Source organism: Oncorhynchus gorbuscha, unplaced genomic scaffold, assembly GCF_021184085.1.
Source record: "Oncorhynchus gorbuscha isolate QuinsamMale2020 ecotype Even-year unplaced genomic scaffold, OgorEven_v1.0 Un_scaffold_879, whole genome shotgun sequence".
In the NCBI taxonomy this organism is placed as follows: Eukaryota; Metazoa; Chordata; class Actinopteri; order Salmoniformes; family Salmonidae; genus Oncorhynchus; species Oncorhynchus gorbuscha.
Window position 1 is genome coordinate 57,849 of NW_025745861.1, and position 22,053 is coordinate 79,901.

The 22,053-nt window shown below is 48.4% G+C and overlaps 1 protein-coding gene across 1 annotated transcript in view; it reads left to right on the top strand.

The window, feature by feature from the left end:
- LOC124020703 (oxysterol-binding protein-related protein 3-like) overlaps window positions 1-20,760 on the top strand; it is a 73,113-nt gene extending 52,353 nt beyond the window's left edge. Inside the window, 3 exon segments of the mRNA XM_046335953.1 lie at window positions 15,821-15,947; window positions 18,128-18,250; window positions 20,664-20,760. Coding sequence (XP_046191909.1) covers window positions 15,821-15,947; window positions 18,128-18,250; window positions 20,664-20,760 — 347 coding nt within the window.
- The last annotated feature ends 1,293 nt before the right edge of the window (window positions 20,761-22,053 follow it).

Sequence of the window (22,053 nt, forward strand, 5' to 3'; positions counted from 1 at the left end):
TGCTACAGATCAGGGATTTACATGTTGAGCCCAGTGTCTTGACCAACACATGCTACAGATCAGGGCTTTACATGTTGAGCCCAGTGTCTTGACCTACACATGCTACAGATCAGGGATTTACATGTTGAGCCCAGTGTCTTGACCTACACATGCTACAGATCAGGGCTTTACATGTTGAGCCCAGTGTCTTGACCTACACATGCTACAGATCAGGGCTTTACATGTTGAGCCCAGTGTCTTGACCAACACATGCTACAGATCAGGGATTTACATGTTGAGCCCAGTGTCTTGACCAACACATGCTACAGATCAGGGCTTTACATGTTGAGCCCAGTGTCTTGACCTACACATGCTACAGATCAGGGATTTACATGTTGAGCCCAGTGTCTTGACCTACACATGCTACAGATCAGGGCTTTACATGTTGAGCCCAGTGTCTTGACCTACACATGCTACAGATCAGGGATTTACATGTTGAGCCCAGTGTCTTGACCTACACATGCTACAGATCAGGGATTTACATGTTGAGCCCAGTGTCTTGACCTACACATGCTACAGATCAGGGATTTACATGTTGAGCCCAGTGTCTTGACCTACACATGCTACAGATCAGGGATTTACATGTTGAGCCCAGTGTCTTGACCTACACATGCTACAGATCAGGGCTTTACATGTTGAGCCCAGTGTCTTGACCTACACATGCTACAGATCAGGGATTTACATGTTGAGCCCAGTGTCTTGACCTACACATGCTACAGATCAGGGATTTACATGTTGAGCCCAGTGTCTTGACCTACACATGCTACAGATCAGGGATTTACATGTTGAGCCCAGTGTCTTGACCTACACATGCTACAGATCAGGGATTTACATGTTGAGCCCAGTGTCTTGACCTGCTACAGATCAGGGCTTTACATGCTACAGATCAGGGCTTTACATGTTGAGCCCAGTGTCTTGACCTACACATGCTACAGATCAGGGATTTACATGTTGAGCCCAGTGTCTTGACCTACACATGCTACAGATCAGGGATTTACATGTTGAGCCCAGTGTCTTGACCTACACATGCTACAGATCAGGGATTTACATGTTGAGCCCAGTGTCTTGACCTACACATGCTACAGATCAGGGATTTACATGTTGAGCCCAGTGTCTTGACCTACACATGCTACAGATCAGGGCTTTACATGTTGAGCCCAGTGTCTTGACCTACACATGCTACAGATCAGGGATTTACATGTTGAGCCCAGTGTCTTGACCTACACATGCTACAGATCAGGGCTTTACATGTTGAGCCCAGTGTCTTGACCTACACATGCTACAGATCAGGGATTTACATGTTGAGCCCAGTGTCTTGACCTACACATGCTACAGATCAGGGATTTACATGTTGAGCCCAGTGTCTTGACCTACACATGCTACAGATCAGGGCTTTACATGTTGAGCCCATCAGTTGGAAGTATTCATACGTTTCTTATCCGTACAGTTGATTTATCTTTATATCTTGATTTCTACTAGTAGATACAGTTCAGACCCCTTGTGTCTTTATCTTGATTTATACTAGTAGATACAGTTCAGACCCCTTGTGTCTATATCTTGATTTCTACTAGTAGATACAGTTCAGACCCCTTGTGTCTTTATCTTGATTTCTACTAGTAGATACAGTTCAGAGCCCTTGTGTCTTTATCTTGATTTCTACTAGTAGATACAGTGCAGAGCCCTTGTGCCTATATCTTGATTTCTACTAGTAGATACAGTTCAGACCCCTTGTGTCTATATCTTGACTTCTGCTAGTAGATACAGTTCAGACCCCTTGTGTCTTTATCTTGATTTCTACTAGTAGATACAGTGCAGAGCCCTTGTGCCTATATCTTGATTTCTACTAGTAGATACAGTTCAGACCCCTTGTGCCTATATCTTGACTTCTGCTAGTAGATACAGTTCAGACCCCTTGTGTCTTTATCTTCATTTCTACTAGTAGATACAGTTCAGACCCCTTGTGTCTATATCTTGACTTCTGCTAGTAGATACAGTTCAGACCCCTTGTGTCTATATCTTGATTTCTACTAGTAGATACAGTTCAGACCCCTTGTGTCTTTATCTTCATTTCTACTAGTAGATACAGTTCAGAGCCCTTGTGTCTATATCTTGACTTCTGATAGTAGATACAGTTCAGACCCCTTGTGTCTTTATCTTGATTTCTACTAGTAGATACAGTTCAGACCCCTTGTGTCTTTATCTTCATTTCTACTAGTAGATACAGTTCAGACCCCTTGTGTCTATATCTTGATTTCTATTAGTAGATACAGTTCAGACCCCTTGTGTCTATATCTTGATTTCTACTAGTAGATACAGTTCAGACCCCTTGTGTCTATATCTTGATTTCTACTAGTAGATACAGTTCAGACCCCTTGTGTCTATATCTTGATTTCTACTAGTAGATACAGTTCAGACCCCTTGTGTCTATATCTTGATTTCTACTAGTAGATACAGTGCAGACCCCTTGTCTTTTCCACATTTTGTTACATTACATCCTTAATCTAAAATTAATTCAATAGTTTCCCCCTCATTAATCTACACATAATACACCATAATTGTCATGCAGGTGAAAGAGGACCCAAAAGCGACTTAACAGAAACAGAGTTTATTTAAGTCCAAACAGGGAATAACAGAAATCCTCTAGTCTGTAGAGGGGAATAACTGGAGAAGCGGCCACAGACTGCAGGTCGCTTCGGGTAGGCGCAGGCCGTAGTAGACAGAGACACCTGCTCACACGCAGCATCTGATGAAGGCAAAAAACACGACAGGACAGGGCGATACACAATCACAGCAAAAACACGACAGGACAGGGCGAAACGCAATCACAGCATGGTGAATACTAAACAAGGAACCGACGGGACAGGAACGGAACACAAAGGAATAAATAGGGACTCTAATCAGGGGAAAGGATCGGGAACAGGTGTGGGAAGACTAAATGATGATTAGGGGAATAGGAACAGCTGGGAGCAGGAACGGAACGATAGAGAGAAGAGAGAGCGAGAGAGTGAGAGGGGAGGGGGAGAGAGAGGGATAGAAAGAGGGAAAGAACCCAATAAGACCAGCAGAGGGAAACGAACAGAATGGGGAGCACAGGGACAAGACATGATAATAAATGACAAACATGACAGTACCCCCCACTCACCGAGCGCCTCCTGGCGCACTCGAGGAGGAATCCTGGCGGCAACGGAGGAAATCATCGATGAGTGAACGGTCCAGCACGTCCCGAGACGGAACCCAACTCCTCTCCTCAGGACCGTAACCCTCCCAATCCACTAAGTATTGGTGACCCCGTCCCCGAGAACGCATGTCCATGATCTTATGTACCTTGTAAATAGGTGCGCTCTCGACAAGGACGGGAGGGGGGAGGGAAGACGAACGGGGTGCGAAGAAAGGGCTTAACACAGGAGACATGGAAGACAGGATGGACGCGACGAAGATGTCGCGGAAGAAGCAGTCGCACAGCGACAGGATTGACGACCTGGGAGACACGGAACGGACCAATGAACCGCGGAGTCAACTTACGAGAAGCTGTCGTAAGAGGAAGGTTGCGAGTGGAAAGCCACACTCTCTGGCCGCAACAATACCTTGGACTCTTAATCCTGCGTTTATTGGCGGCTCTCACCGTCTGTGCCCTGTAACGGCAAAGTGCAGACCTCACCCTCCTCCAGGTGCGCTCACAACGTTGGACAAACGCTTGAGCGGAGGGAACGCTGGACTCGGCAAGCTGGGATGAGAACAGAGGAGGCTGGTAACCCAGACTACTCTGAAACGGAGATAACCCGGTAGCAGACGAAGGAAGCGAATTGTGAGCGTATTCTGCCCAGGGAGCTGTTCTGCCCAAGACGCAGGGTTTCTGAAAGAAAGGCTGCGAGTATGCGACCAATCGTCTGATTGGCCCTCTCTGCTTGACCGTTAGACTGGGGATGAAACCCGGAAGAGAGACTGACGGACGCACCAATCAAACGACAGAACTCCCTCCAAAACTGTGACGTGAATTGCGGGCCTCTGTCTGAAACGGCGTCTAACGGGAGGCCATGAATTCTGAATACATTCTCAATAATGATTTGTGCCGTCTCCTTAGCGGAAGGAAGTTTAGCGAGGGGAATGAAATGTGCCGCCTTAGAGAACCTATCGACAACCGTCAGAATCACAGTCTTCCCCGCAGACAAAGGCAGACCGGTAATGAAGTCTAAGGCAATGTGAGACCATGGTCGAGAAGGAATGGGAGCGGTCTGAGACGACCGGCAGGAGGAGAGTTACCCGACTTAGTCTGCGCGCAGTCCGAACAAGCAGCCACGAAACGGCGCGTGTCACGCTCCTGAGTCGGCCACCAAAAGCGCTGGCGAATAGACGCAAGAGTGCCTCGAACACCGGGATGACCAGCTAACTTGGCAGAGTGAGCCCACTGAAGAACAGCCAGACGAGTGGAAACAGGAACGAAAAAGAGGTTACTAGGACAAGCGCGGCGACGCAGTGTGCGTGAGTGCTTGCTTAACCTGTCTTTCAATTCCCCAGACTGTTAACCCGACAACACGCCCATAAGGAAGAATCCCCTCGGGATCAGTAGAAGCCACAGAAGAACTAAACAGACGGGATAAGGCATCAGGCTTGGTGTTCTTGCTACCCGGACGGTAAGAAATCACAAACTCGAAACGAGCGAAAAACAACGCCCAACGAGCTTGACGGGCATTAAGTCGTTTGGCAGAACGGATGTACTCAAGGTTCTTATGGTCTGTCCAAACGACAAAAGGAACGGTCGCCCCCTCCAACCACTGTCGCCATTCGCCTAGGGCTAAGCGGATGGCGAGCAGTTCACGGTTACCCACATCATAGTTGCGCTCAGATGGCGACAGGCGATGAGAAAAATAAGCGCAAGGATGAACCTTATCGTCAGACTGGAAGCGCTGGGATAGAATGGCTCCCACGCCTACCTCTGAAGCGTCAACCTCGACAATGAATTGTCTAGTGACGTCAGGAGTAACGAGGATAGGAGCGGACGTAAAACGTTCTTTTAGAAGATCAAAAGCTCCCTGGGCGGAACCGGACCACTTAAAACACGTCTTGACAGAAGTAAGAGCTGTGAGAGGGGCAGCAACTTGACCGAAATTACGAATGAAACGCCGATAGAAATTAGCGAAACCTAAAAAGCGCTGCAACTCGACACGTGACCTTGGAACGGGCCAATCACTGACAGCTTGGACCTTAGCGGAATCCATCTGAATGCCTTCAGCGGAAATAACGGAACCGAGAAAAGTAACGGAGGAGACATGAAAAGAGCACTTCTCAGCCTTTACGTAGAGACAATTCTCTAAAAGGCGCTGTAGAACACGTCGAACGTGCTGAACATGAATCTCGAGTGACGGAGAAAAAATCAGGATATCGTCAAGATAGACAAAAACAAAAATGTTCAGCATGTCTCTCAGAACATCATTAACTAATGCCTGAAAAACAGCTGGCGCATTGGCGAGACCGAACGGCAGAACCCGGTACTCAAAATGCCCTAACGGAGTGTTAAACGCCGTTTTCCACTCGTCCCCCTCTCTGATGCGCACGAGATGGTAAGCGTTACGAAGGTCCAACTTAGTAAAGCACCTGGCTCCCTGCAGAATCTCGAAGGCTGATGACATAAGGGGAAGCGGATAACGATTCTTAACCGTTATGTCATTCAGCCCTCGATAATCCACGCAGGGCGCAGAGTACCGTCCTTCTTCTTAACAAAAAAAGAACCCCGCCCCGGCCGGAGAAGAAGAAGGCACTATGGTACCGCGCCAAGAGACACAGACAAATAATCCTCGAGAGCCTTACGTTCGGGAGCCGACAGAGAGTATAGTCTACCTCGAGGAGGAGTGGTCCCCGGAAGGAGATCAATACTACAATCATACGACCGGTGAGGAGGAAGGGAGTTGGCTCGGGACCGACTGAAGACCGTGCGCAGATCATGATATTCCTCCGGCACTCCTGTCAAATCGCCAGGTTCCTCCTGAGAAGTAGGGACAGAAGAAACGGGAGGGATGGCAGACATTAAACACTTCACATGACAAGAAACGTTCCAGGATAGGATAGAATTACTAGACCAATTAATAGAAGGATTATGACATACTAGCCAGGGATGACCCAAAACAACAGGTGTAAACGGTGAACGGAAAATCAAAAAGAAATAGTCTCACTGTGGTTACCAGATACTGTGAGGGTTAAAGGTAGTGTCTCAAATCTGATACTGGGAAGATGACTACCATCTAAGGCGAACATGGGCGTAGGCTTCTCTAACTCTCTGAAAGGAATGTCATGTTTCCGAACCCATGCTTCGTCCATGAAACAACCCTCAGCCCCAGAGTCTATCAAGGCACTACATGTAGCACCCGAACCGGTCCAGCGTAGGTGGACCGACAAAGTAGTACAGGACTTTGATGGAGAGACTTGAGTAGTTGCGCTCACCTGTAGCCCTCCGCTTACAGATGAGCTCTGGCTTTTACTGGACATGAATTAACAAAATGTCCAGCAACACCGCAATAGAGGCACAGGCGGTTGGTGATCCTCCGTTCCCTCTCCTTATTCGAGATGCGAATCCCTCCCAGCTGCATGGGCTCAGTCTCAAAGCCAGAGGAGGGAGATGGTTGCGATGCGGAGCAGGGAAACACCGTTGATGCGAGCTCTCTTCCACGAGCCCGGTGACGAAGATCTACCCGTCGTTCTATGCGGATGGCGAGAGCAATCAAAGAGTCCACATCTGAAGGAACCTCCCGGGAGAGAATCTCATCCTTAACCACTGCGTGGAGTCCCTCCAGAAAACGAGCGAGCAGCGCCGGCTCGTTCCACTCACTAGAGGCAGCAAGAGTGCGAAACTCAATAGAATAATCCGTTATGGACCGTTCACCTTGGCATAAGGAAGCCAGGGCCCTAGAAGCCTCCCCACCAAAAACTGAACGGTCAAAAACCCGAATCATCTCCTCTTTAAAGTTCTGGAACTTGTTAGAGCAATCAGCCCTTGCCTCCCAGATAGCTGTGCCCCATTCTCGAGCCCGGCCAGTAAGGAGTGAAATGACGTAAGCAACCCGAGCTCTCTCTCTAGAGTATGTGTTGGGTTGGAGAGAGAACACAATCTCACACTGCGTGAGAAAGGAGCGGCACTCAGTGGGCTGCCCGGAGTAGCAAGGTGGGTTATTAACCCTAGGTTCTGGAGGCTCGGCAGGCCAGGAAGTAACAGGTGGCACGAGACGTAGACTCTGGAACTGTCCAGAGAGGTCGGAAACCTGAGCGGCCAGGTTCTCCACGGCATGGCGAGCAGCAGACAATTCCTGCTCGTGTCTGCCGAGCATGGCTCCTTGGATCTCGACGGCAGTGTAACGAGCGTCTGAAGTCGCTGGGTCCATTCCTTGGTCGGTTCCTTCTGTCATGCAGGTGAAAGAGGACCCAAAAGCGACTTAACAGAAACAGAGTTTATTTAAGTCCAAACAGGGAATAACAGAAATCCTCTAGTCTGTAGAGGGGAATAACTGGAGAAGCGGCCACAGACTGCAGGTCGCCGGGTAGGCGCAGGCCGTAGTAGACAGAGACACCTGCTCACACGCAGCATCTGATGAAGGCAAAAAACACGACAGGACAGGGCGATACACAATCACAGCAAAAACACGACAGGACAGGGCGAAACGCAATCACAGCATGGTGAATACTAAACAAGGAACCGACGGGACAGGAACGGAACACAAAGGAATAAATAGGGACTCTAATCAGGGGAAAGGATCGGGAACAGGTGTGGGAAGACTAAATGATGATTAGGGGAATAGGAACAGCTGGGAGCAGGAACGGAACGATAGAGAGAAGAGAGAGCGAGAGAGTGAGAGGGGGAGGGGGAGAGAGAGGGATAGAAAGAGGGAAAGAACCCAATAAGACCAGCAGAGGGAAACGAACAGAATGGGGAGCACAGGGACAAGACATGATAATAAATGACAAACATGACAATAATGACCAAGCAAAAACATTTTATTAATTTTTTGTACAAAAAATTGTAACTGAAATATGACATTTACATAATTACTTTTCTTGTCCATATAGTTTATTTTGAAATGTATCTCTATATCTTTATTTCTACCAGTAAATATCTTAGAAAAATATGTGTCTGAAGCTAAACAATATTAATATACTGTAAGTAAAAAGTCAAAGGGAAAATCACCCAGTAAAAGTCTAACAGTATTTGGTTCTAAATATAATTAAGTATGTAAATGTAATTGATCTTATATACTTAAATATCAATTGTAAAAGTATAAATCATAAAATTCCTTATAATAAGCAAACCAGACGGCACAAAATTCTTGTTTTTTTCTTTACCTATAGCCAGGGGCACGCTCCAACACTCAGACATCATTTACCTATAGCCAGGGGCACACTCCAACACTCAGACATCATTTACCTATAGCCAGGGGCACACTCCAACACTCAGACATCATTTACCTATAGCCAGGGGCACCACTCCAACACTCAGACATCATTTACCTATAGCCAGGGGCACACTCCAACACTCAGACATCATTTACCTATAGCCAGGGGCACACTCCAACACTCAGACATCATTTACCTATAGCCAGGGGCACACTCCAACACTCAGACATCATTTACCTATAGCCAGGGGCACACTCCAACACTCAGACATCATTTACCTATAGCCAGGGGCACACTCCAACACTCAGACATCATTTACCTATAGCCAGGGGCACACTCCAACACTCAGACATCATTTACCTATAGCCAGGGGCACACTCCAACACTCAGACATCATTTACCTATAGCCAGGGGCACACTCCAACACTCAGACATCATTTACCTATAGCCAGGGGCACACTCCAACACTCAGACATCATTTACCTATAGCCAGGGGCACACTCCAACACTCAGACATCATTTACCTATAGCCAGGGGCACATCACTCCAACACTCAGACATCATTTACCTATAGCCAGGGGCACCACTCCAACACTCAGACATCATTTACCTATAGCCAGGGGCACCACTCCAACACTCAGACATCATTTACCTATAGCCAGGGGCACCACTCCAACACTCAGACATCATTTACCTATAGCCAGGAGCACCACTCCAACACTCAGACATCATTTACCTATAGCCAGGAGCACCACTCCAACACTCAGACATCATTTACCTATAGCCAGGAGCACCACTCCAACACTCAGACATCATTTACCTATAGCCAGGGGCACACTCCAACACTCAGACATCATTTACCTATAGCCAGGAGCACCACTCCAACACTCAGACATCATTTACCTATAGCCAGGAGCACCACTCCAACACTCAGACATCATTTACCTATAGCCAGGGGCACACTCCAACACTCAGACATCATTTACCTATAGCCAGGAGCACCACTCCAACACTCAGACATCATTTACCTATAGCCAGGGGCACCACTCCAACACTCAGACATCATTTACCTATAGCCAGGGGCACACTCTAACACTCAGACATCATTTACCTATAGCCAGGGGCACACTCCAACACTCAGACATCATTTACCTATAGCCAGGGGCACACTCCAACACTCAGACATCATTTACCTATAGCCAGGGGCACACTCCAACACTCAGACATCATTTACCTATAGCCAGGGGCACACTCCAACACTCAGACATCATTTACCTATAGCCAGGGGCACCACTCCAACACTCAGACATCATTTACCTATAGCCAGGGGCATGCTCCAACACTCAGACATCATTTACCTATAGCCAGGGGCACACTCCAACACTCAGACATCATTTACCTATAGCCAGGGGCACACTCCAACACTCAGACATCATTTACCTATAGCCAGGGGCACACTCCAACACTCAGACATCATTTACCTATAGCCAGGGGCACACTCCAACACTCAGACATCATTTACCTATAGCCAGGGGCACACTCCAACACTCAGACATCATTTACCTATAGCCAGGGGCACACTCCAACACTCAGACATCATTTACCTATAGCCAGGGGCACACTCCAACACTCAGACATCATTTACCTATAGCCAGGAGCACCACTCCAACACTCAGACATCATTTACCTATAGCCAGGGGCACACTCCAACACTCAGACATCATTTACCTATAGCCAGGGGCACACTCCAACACTCAGACATCATTTACCTATAGCCAGGGGCACACTCCAACACTCAGACATCATTTACCTATAGCCAGGGGCACACTCCAACACTCAGACATCATTTACCTATAGCCAGGAGCACCACTCCAACACTCAGACATCATTTACCTATAGCCAGGGGCACCACTCCAACACTCAGACATCATTTACCTATAGCCAGGGGCACCACTCCAACACTCAGACATCATTTACCTATAGCCAGGGGCACCACTCCAACACTCAGACATCATTTACCTATAGCCAGGGGCACCACTCCAACACTCAGACATCATTTACCTATAGCCAGGGGCACACTCCAACACTCAGACATCATTTACCTATAGCCAGGGGCACCACTCCAACACTCAGACATCATTTACCTATAGCCAGGGGCACCACTCCAACACTCAGACATCATTTACCTATAGCCAGGGGCACACTCCAACACTCAGACATCATTTACCTATAGCCAGGAGCACCACTCCAACACTCAGACATCATTTACCTATAGCCAGGAGCACCACTCCAACACTCAGACATCATTTACCTATAGCCAGGGGCACACTCCAACACTCAGACATCATTTACCTATAGCCAGGGGCACACTCCAACACTCAGACATCATTTACCTATAGCCAGGAGCACCACTCCAACACTCAGACATCATTTACCTATAGCCAGGGGCACACTCCAACACTCAGACATCATTTACCTATAGCCAGGGGCACACTCCAACACTCAGACATCATTTACCTATAGCCAGGGGCACACTCCAACACTCAGACATCATTTACCTATAGCCAGGGGCACCACTCCAACACTCAGACATCATTTACCTATAGCCAGGGGCACACTCCAACACTCAGACATCATTTACCTATAGCCAGGGGCACACTCCAACACTCAGACATCATTTACCTATAGCCAGGGGCACACTCCAACACTCAGACATCATTTACCTATAGCCAGGGGCACACTCCAACACTCAGACATCATTTACCTATAGCCAGGGGCACCACTCCAACACTCAGACATCATTTACCTATAGCCAGGGGCACACTCCAACACTCAGACATCATTTACCTATAGCCAGGGGCACCACTCCAACACTCAGACATCATTTACCTATAGCCAGGGGCACACTCCAACACTCAGACATCATTTACCTATAGCCAGGGGCACACTCCAACACTCAGACATCATTTACCTATAGCCAGGGGCACCACTCCAACACTCAGACATCATTTACCTATAGCCAGGGGCACACTCCAACACTCAGACATCATTTACCTATAGCCAGGGGCACACTCCAACACTCAGACATCATTTACCTATAGCCAGGGGCACACTCCAACACTCAGACATCATTTACCTATAGCCAGGGGCACACTCCAACACTCAGACATCATTTACCTATAGCCAGGGGCACCACTCCAACACTCAGACATCATTTACCTATAGCCAGGGGCACCACTCCAACACTCAGACATCATTTACCTATAGCCAGGGGCACCACTCCAACACTCAGACATCATTTACCTATAGCCAGGGGCACCACTCCAACACTCAGACATCATTTACCTATAGCCAGGGGCACACTCCAACACTCAGACATCATTTACCTATAGCCAGGGGCACCACTCCAACACTCAGACATCATTTACCTATAGCCAGGGGCACACTCCAACACTCAGACATCATTTACCTATAGCCAGGGGCACACTCCAACACTCAGACATCATTTACCTATAGCCAGGGGCACACTCCAACACTCAGACATCATTTACCTATAGCCAGGGGCATGCTCCAACACTCAGACATCATTTACCTATAGCCAGGGGCACACTCCAACACTCAGACATCATTTACCTATAGCCAGGGGCACACTCCAACACTCAGACATCATTTACCTATAGCCAGGGGCACACTCCAACACTCAGACATCATTTACCTATAGCCAGGGGCACCACTCCAACACTCAGACATCATTTACCTATAGCCAGGGGCACACTCCAACACTCAGACATCATTTACCTATAGCCAGGGGCACACTCCAACACTCAGACATCATTTACCTATAGCCAGGGGCACACTCCAACACTCAGACATCATTTACCTATAGCCAGGGGCACCACTCCAACACTCAGACATCATTTACCTATAGCCAGGGGCACACTCCAACACTCAGACATCATTTACCTATAGCCAGGGGCACACTCCAACACTCAGACATCATTTACCTATAGCCAGGGGCACACTCCAACACTCAGACATCATTTACCTATAGCCAGGGGCACACTCCAACACTCAGACATCATTTACCTATAGCCAGGGGCACCACTCCAACACTCAGACATCATTTACCTATAGCCAGGGGCACACTCCAACACTCAGACATCATTTACCTATAGCCAGGGGCACCACTCCAACACTCAGACATCATTTACCTATAGCCAGGGGCACACTCCAACACTCAGACATCATTTACCTATAGCCAGGGGCACACTCCAACACTCAGACATCATTTACCTATAGCCAGGGGCACCACTCCAACACTCAGACATCATTTACCTATAGCCAGGGGCACACTCCAACACTCAGACATCATTTACCTATAGCCAGGGGCACACTCCAACACTCAGACATCATTTACCTATAGCCAGGGGCACACTCCAACACTCAGACATCATTTACCTATAGCCAGGGGCACACTCCAACACTCAGACATCATTTACCTATAGCCAGGAGCACCACTCCAACACTCAGACATCATTTACCTATAGCCAGGGGCACCACTCCAACACTCAGACATCATTTACCTATAGCCAGGGGCACACTCCAACACTCAGACATCATTTACCTATAGCCAGGGGCACCACTCCAACACTCAGACATCATTTACCTATAGCCAGGGGCACACTCCAACACTCAGACATCATTTACCTATAGCCAGGGGCACCACTCCAACACTCAGACATCATTTACCTATAGCCAGGGGCACACTCCAACACTCAGACATCATTTACCTATAGCCAGGGGCACACTCCAACACTCAGACTTCATTTACCTATAGCCAGGGGCACACTCCAACACTCAGACATCATTTACCTATAGCCAGGGGCATGCTCCAACACTCAGACATCATTTACCTATAGCCAGGGGCACACTCCAACACTCAGACATCATTTACCTATAGCCAGGGGCACACTCCAACACTCAGACATCATTTACCTATAGCCAGGGGCACACTCCAACACTCAGACTTCATTTACCTATAGCCAGGGGCACACTCCAACACTCAGACATCATTTACCTATAGCCAGGGGCACACTCCAACACTCAGACATCATTTACCTATAGCCAGGGGCACCACTCCAACACTCAGACATCATTTACCTATAGCCAGGGGCACACTCCAACACTCAGACATCATTTACCTATAGCCAGGAGCACCACTCCAACACTCAGACATCATTTACCTATAGCCAGGGGCACACACTCCAACACTCAGACATCATCTGAAAACAAAGCATGTTTGTCCCCCAGATCAGAGGCAGTAGGGATGACCAGGGATGTTCTCTGTTTAGTGAGTCCTCCAGATCAGAGGTAGTAGGGATGACCAGGGATGATCTCTGTTTAGTGAGTCCCCCAGATCAGAGGCAGTAGGGATGACCAGGGATGTTCTCTGTTTAGTGAGTCCTCCAGATCAGAGGTAGTAGGGATGACCAGGGATGATCTCTGTTTAGTGAGTCCCCCAGATCAGAGGCAGTAGGGATGACCAGGGATGTTCTCTGTTTAGTGAGTCCCCCAGATCAGAGGCAGTAGGGATGACCAGGGATGTTCTCTGTTTAGTGAGTCCCCCAGATCAGAGGCAGTAGGGATGACCAGGGATGTTCTCTGTTTAGTGAGTCCCCCAGATCAGAGGCAGTAGGGATGACCAGGGATGATCTCTGTTTAGTGAGTCCCCCAGATCAGAGGCAGTAGGGATGGCCAGGGATGTTCTCTGTTTAGTGAGTCCTCCAGATCAGAGGCAGTAGGGATGACCAGGGATGATCTCTGTTTAGTGAGTCCCCCAGATCAGAGGCAGTAGGGATGACCAGGGATGATCTCTGTTTAGTGAGTCCCCCAGATCAGAGGCAGTAGGGATGACCAGGGATGTTCTCTGTTTAGTGAGTCCCCCAGATCAGAGGCAGTAGGGATGACCAGGGATGATCTCTGTTTAGTGAGTCCCCCAGATCAGAGGCAGTAGGGATGACCAGGGATGTTCTCTGTTTAGTGAGTCCCCCAGATCAGAGGCAGTAGGGATGACCAGGGATGTTCTCTGTTTAGTGAGTCCCCCAGATCAGAGGCAGTAGGGATGACCAGGGATGATCTCTGTTTAGTGAGTCCTCCAGATCAGAGGCAGTAGGGATGACCAGGGATGATCTCTGTTTAGTGAGTCCTCCAGATCAGAGGCAGTAGGGATGACCAGGGATGATCTCTGTTTAGTGAGTCCCCCAGATCAGAGGCAGTAGGGATGACCAGGGATGTTCTCTGTTTAGTGAGTCCCCCAGATCAGAGGCAGTAGGGATGACCAGGGATGATCTCTGTTTAGTGAGTCCTCCAGATCAGAGGCAGTAGGGATGACTAGGGATGTTCTCTGTTTAGTGAGTCCCCCAGATCAGAGGTAGTAGGGATGACCAGGGATGATCTCTGTTTAGTGAGTCCCCCAGATCAGAGGCAGTAGGGATGACCAGGGATGTTCTCTGTTTAGTGAGTCCCCCAGATCAGAGGCAGTAGGGATGACCAGGGATGTTCTCTGTTTAGTGAGTCCCCCAGATCAGAGGCAGTAGGGATGACCAGGGATGATCTCTGTTTAGTGAGTCCTCCAGATCAGAGGCAGTAGGGATGACCAGGGATGATCTCTGTTTAGTGAGTCCTCCAGATCAGAGGCAGTAGGGATGACCAGGGATGATCTCTGTTTAGTGAGTCCCCCAGATCAGAGGCAGTAGGGATAACCAGGGATGTTCTCTGTTTAGTGAGTCCCCCAGATCAGAGGCAGTAGGGATGACCAGGGATGATCTCTGTTTAGTGAGTCCTCCAGATCAGAGGCAGTAGGGATGACTAGGGATGTTCTCTGTTTAGTGAGTCCCCCAGATCAGAGGTAGTAGGGATGACCAGGGATGATCTCTGTTTAGTGAGTCCTCCAGATCAGAGGCAGTAGGGATGACCAGGGATGTTCTCTGTTTAGTGAGTCCTCCAGATCAGAGGCAGTAGGGATGACCAGGGATGTTCTCTGTTTAGTGAGTCCTCCAGATCAGACCAGGGATGTTCTCTTGAAAAGTGTGAGAATTGGACCATTTTCTGTGCTACTAATCATTCAAAATGTAACGACTACTTTCGGGTGTCATGGAAAATGTATGTATGGAGTATTATCGTTAGGAATGTAGTGAAGTAAAACTAAAAGTTGTCAAAAATATAAATAGTGAAGTAAAGTACAGATACACAAAGAATGACTTAAGTACTTTAAAGTATTTTTACTTAAGTACTTTACACCACTGTTCCTTATTACATAAAAGGCATTCCTTACCCTGTAGTTTATAGAATCATCTCCCTGGGATGTAAAAGAGTGTCTCTGGTGTGTGTGTGTGTGTGTTCTCAGATGCCATGCCGGCTGACCACGAGCAGTACTACGGCTTCACTAAGTTTGCTATGGAGCTCAATGAGCTGGACCCTTCACTGAAACTGCTGCTGCCTCCCACAGACACCCGGCTACGGCTCGACCAGAGGTGAGAGACAGAGTGCTACTGTACAGTAACACACCGTTGTCTTAGCATGATGTAGGGACCAGCATGATTTAGAGACCAGCATGGTGTAGAGACCAGCATGGTGTAGAGACCAGCATGGTGTAGGGACCAGCATGGTGTAGGGACCAGCATGGTGTAGAGACCAGCATGGTGTAGAGACCAGCATGGTGTAGAGACCAGCATGGCGTAGAGACCAGCATGGTGTAGAGACCAGCATGGTGTAGGGACCAGCATGGTGTAGGGACCAGCATGGTGTAGGGACCAGCATGGTGTAGGGACCAGCAGGGTGTAGAGACCAGCACAGCGTAGGGACCAGCATGGCGTAGGGACCAGCAGACCAGCACGGTGTAGGGACCAGCATGGTGTAGGGACCAGCATGGTGTAGGGACCAGCATGGTGTAGGGACCAGCATGGTGTAGAGACCAGCATGGTGTAGAGACCAGCATGGTGTAGGGACCAGCATGGCGTAGAGACCCGCATGGCGTAGAGACCAGCATGGTGTAGAGACCAGCATGGTGTAGAGACCAGCATGGCGTAGAGACCAGCATGGTGTAGAGACCAGCATGGTGTAGAGACCAGCATGGCGTAGAGACCAGCATGGTGTAGAGACCAGCATGGCGTAGAGACCCGCATGGCGTAGAGACCAGCATGGTGTAGAGACCAGCATGGTGTAGAGACCAGCATGGCGTAGGGACCAGCATGGTGTAGAGACCAGCATGGTGTAGAGACCAGCATGGTGTAGGGACCAGCATGGCGTAGAGACCCGCATGGCGTAGAGACCAGCATGGTGTAGAGACCAGCACAGCGTAGGGACCAGCATGGCATAGGGACCAGCATGGCGTAGGGACCAGCACAGCGTAGGGACCAGCACAGCGTAGGGACCAGCACAGCGTAGGGACCAGCACAGCGTAGCGACCAGCACAGCGTAGGGACCAGCACAGCGTAGGGACCAGCACAGCGTAGCGACCAGCACAGCGTAGGGACCAGCAGGGCGTAGGGACCAGCACAGCGTAGGGACCAGCACAGCGTAGGGACCAGCACAGCGTAGCGACCAGCATGGTGTAGGGGCCAGCATGGCGTAGGAATGAGCATGGTGTAGAGACCAGCATGGTGTAGGGAATAGGGAGCATGAGCATGGTGTAGGGACCAGCATGGTGTAGGGGCCAGCATGGCGTAGGAATGAGCATGGTGTAGAGACCAGCATGGCGTAGGGACCAGCATGGGTGACCAGCGACCAGCATGGTGTAGGGGCCAGCATGGCGAGGAATGAGCATGGTGTAGAGACCAGCATGGTGTAGGAATGAGCATGGTGTAGGGACCAGCACGGCGTAGGAACGAGCATGGTGTAGAGACCAGCATGGTGTAGAGACCAGCATGGCGTAGGGACCAGCATGGTGTAGAGACCAGCATGGTGTAGAGACCAGCATAGTGTAGAGACCCGCATGGCGTAGAGACCAGCATGGTGTAGAGACCAGCATGGTGTAGAGACCAGCATGGTGTAGGGACCAGCATGGCGTAGAGGCCAGCATGGTGTAGGGACCAGCATGGTGTAGAGACCAGCATGGTGTAGGGACCAGCATGGTGTAGAGACCAGCATGGTGTAGAGACCAGCATGGTGTAGGGACCAGCATGTTGTAGGGACCAGCATGGTGTAGAGACCAGCATGGTGTAGAGACCAGCATGGTGTAGGGACCAGCATGGCGTAGAGACCAGCATGGTGTAGGGACCAGCATGGTGTAGAGACCAGCATGGTGTAGAGACCAGCATGGTGTAGGGACCAGCATGTTGTAGGGACCAGCATGGTGTAGAGACCAGCATGGTGTAGAGACCAGCATGGCGTAACAATGTAGAAATGTGCATTTGGCAATACAGTTTCGTATTACAGTGATCAGTATTACACCATACACAGTGATGTATCACTGCATCAAATGACCATTATTACACCATACACAGTACACAGTGATGGGTTTGCTTTATTGTTTATCCAAATGAATCCATTTTGTGTTGTGTGTGTGTATTGTGTGTGTGTGTGTGTGTGTGTGTGTGTGTGTGTGTGTGTGTGTGTGTGTGTGTGTGTGTGTGTGTGTGTGTGTGTGTGTGTGTGTGTGTGTGTGTGTGTGTGTGTGTGTGTGTGTGTGTGTGTGTGTGTGTGTGTGTGCCAGGCTGCTAGAGGAGGGCAACGTAGAGGCAGCAGAGGAACAGAAGCAGAAGATAGAACAGCAGCAGAGAGACAGACGCAGAGTCCTGGAGGAAAACACCATGACACATCAACCCACATTCTTCAGGTGAACTCCTACAGCTGGATACAGGGCGATGCCTAAACTGTCACGGACGTGGCCGTTTGACAGACAGGATATGAGCACTCTAGTACAAGGGTTCCCAACCTAGGGGTCGCGGGACATTCCTTGATTTGAGGGATTTTTTTTTACTATACAGGATATGCTGTATTTATTTTTACAGATGAGCAATGGTATAAACCGATCTATAATGACACATAACTCTGCGATGCTAGAAACAAGTGGTAGACTCCCAGAGGAAGACACTGATGCACATGGGGTTATCTTTGTTTGGGAAGTCATCTGATACAATGTGAGATTCGGTTGCTATCAATTGATCTATTCACTTTTTGGCCCGATTCCGACTTTGGAAATGACACGTTTCTTACTCACACCTTTCCTATGCACTTCTCAGTACTTGGTATTGCCTTACGAAGGTGCGTAGTGGGCTTTTGCGCGCGCTGAATAAATGTAATCCCATTTGCTGGCCAACACATTTTCTCGTGGAGTTTTCTGTGAGAAAGTTGATATGTTGAAATGTTTCAGTTTGCTGCCATATGACTGGTTTCACATTCGTCTCCAGTTATTATAATGTCAAATAGATCTAAAATAAGTGTCAATAATATTTACAATCCCCTCATCCAAACGGATTACTCATTTACCAAGCTCTAATCAACAGCTCTTATCAAGTACTCGTTTACCTAGCTCTAATCAATAGCTCTTATCAAGTACTCGTTTACCTAGTTCTAATCAATAGCTCTTATCAAGTACTCGTTTACCTAGCTCTAATCAATAGCTCTGATCAAGTACTCGTTTACCTAGTTCTAATCAATAGCTCTGATCAAGTACTCGTTTACCTAGCTCTAATCAATAGCTCTGATCAAGTACTCGTTTACCTAGCTCTAATCAATAGCTCTGATCAAGTACTCGTTTACCTAGCTCTAATCAATAGCTCTTATCAAGTACTCGTTTACCTAGTTCTAATCAATAGCTCTGATCAAGTACTCGTTTACCTAGCTCTAATCAATAGCTCTGATCAAGTACTCGTTTACCTAGCTCTAATCAATAGCTCTGATCAAGTACTCGTTTACCTAGCTCTAATCAATAGCTCTGATCAAGTACTCGTTTACCTAGCTCTAATCAACAGCTCTGATCAAGTACTCGTTTACCTAGCTCTAATCAACAGCTCTGATCAAGTACTCGTTTACCTAGCTCTAATCAATAGCTCTGATCAAGTACTCGTTTACCTAGCTCTAATCAATAGCTCTGATCAAGTTGTAAATTACAGTGCATGGAGAATGGTTCTTTTTTAATTGGAAAACAAAAGTAATCCGATGCTTTTTCCACTTGGAATCGGTAGGTTTGCTAGACCTTATTCATAGTTTCCTAGCGCGTAAAAGTGGTCAGAATCCTCCGTATCTGCAGACACACCTCTGCCACACCTTCATGCATTCAATCTCCACCCAAAACGAACATCACGCTATTCTCATGCTTCAGTTCAAGTTCAGATAATTACCTTCCATTTACTCGCGCTTAACTCAGGTCGGAATCGGGCCCTTTCTGTAAAAGAGAATACGTACAGTTAAATTGAGGGTTCATATAAATGATAATAATAAAACGTATTTGGTAGCAGAATAACATTGGGTCTAGACTTTATTTTTCTTATAAAGGGACCCTGTTCCACAGCTAAACTCCACCTGCATTTATTCCCACTGGGTTTATTAAAGCAATAAGGCAGGGGAGGTGTGGTATATGGCCAATATACCACGGCTAAGGGCTGTTCTTATGCATGACACAACGTGCCTGGATACGGCCCTTAGCCGTGGTATATTGGCCATATACCACGGCTATGGGCTGTTCTTATGCATGACACAACGTGCCTGGATACAGCCCTTAGCCGTGGTATATTGGCCATGGTATATTGGAAAAATAATTGTTTTGTCATACCCGTGATATACGGTCTCATTTACCACGGATTTCAGCCAATCAGCATTCAAGGCTCGAACCACCCAGTTTATAACACAATATGGATGTACCTATATAGATGTACAAGTACCACAACAGACACACCAGTCATGTTACATGTCCATGGGAACATTAGGTTTCTCCATTTTCAGTAGCTGGTTCTCAGTTTCCATTCAGTTCTGTTGGCAAGCTTGTGAGTGTTGAAGGCATAGTTCAAAAACAGTCACATTTTTGTATTTTGTTCATTAGTCCACTGTTAATCCACAAAAATGTCAACAGTCAAGGTTTCAAGAAAGAGCACTTATAATAAAAAGCAAAAACGTGATGATGATGATGAGGCTGATGATGATGATGATGAGGCTGTGTTATGCATCATGATCTTTTTGTTGTTGATTCTTTTTAGAAAGTATTTCATTATTCAGTTCAGGTAAAGAATATGTCTTTCTGTTGTCCACAGGAAATCAAAGGACGACACCTGGGTTAGCAACAACACTTACTGGGACCTGAGAAGGGATCCAGGCTTTTCCTACCTGGACTGTCCTGTGTTGTGGTGACCTGAGGAGGGAACCAGGCTATCCCCACCTGGACTGTCCTGTATTGGGGTGACCTGAGGAGGGAACCAGGCTATCACCACCTGGAATGTCCTGTGTTGTGATGACCTGAGGAGGGAACCAGGCTATCACCACCTGGACTGTCCTGTGTTGTGGTGACCTGAGGAGGGAACCAGGCTATCACCACCTGGACTGTCCTGTTTTGTGGTGACCTGAGGAGGGAACCAGGCTATCACCACCTGGACTGTCCTGTGTTGTGGTGACCTGAGGAGGGAACCAGGCTATCACCTCCTGGACTGTCCTGTGTTGTGGTGACCTGAGGAGGGAACCAGGCTATCACCACCTGGACTGTCCTGTGTTGTGGTGACCTGAGGAGGGAACCAGGCTATCACCACCTGGACTGTCCTGTGTTGTGGTGACCTGAGGAGGGAACCAGGCTATCACCACCTGGACTGTCCTGTGTTGTGGTGACCTGAGGAGGGAACCAGGCTATCACCACCTGGACTGTCCTGTGTTGTGGTGACCTGAGGAGGGAACCAGGCTATCACCACCTGGACTATCCTGTGTTGTGGTGACCTGAGGAGGGATCCAGGCTATCACCACCTGGACTGTCCTGTGTTGTGGTGACCTGAGGAGGGAACCAGGCTATCCCCACCTGGACTGTCCTGTGTTGTGGTGACCTGAGGAGGGAACCAGGCTACCACCTCCTGGACTGTCCTGTGTTGTGGTGACCTGAGGAGGGAACCAGGCTATCCCCACCTGGACTGTCCTGTGTTGTGGTGACCTTAGTGTGACTTTTGTGGCCACTGGTCACACACCTGAGTCATGTTTATTAGGCCCAGGACTGAAACAGGGAGGGACGACCTGAACGTGTCCAGTAAGAAACACTTGTGCGTTCAAAAGGCACCAAACGGAAGAAAACAGACTGCAACTTCCAGTCCAATAAGAAACTTTTTTTTCCAGTTGCAAAACGTTTTGCTACGGTGTGCACTTATGAACATGACCCTGTTTGGACTTCCTGTCTGTACTGTGACCCAGGCTGGCTCTAGGGGCTGGAGTCCTGCTGCTCTATCCGTCTCATTGGTTTTGCCTCAAATGGCACCCTATGCCCTACATAGTGTACTGCTTTTGACCAGAGCCCTGTGGGCCCAAGTAGTGCATCATACGCTAAAGGGAATAGGGTGCTATTTGGGACGTACGGTCATGCACATGTCCATCTACTGTCTATCATTCACATGTCCATCTACTATCCATCTACTGTCCATCATTCACATGTCCATCTACTGTCCATCATTC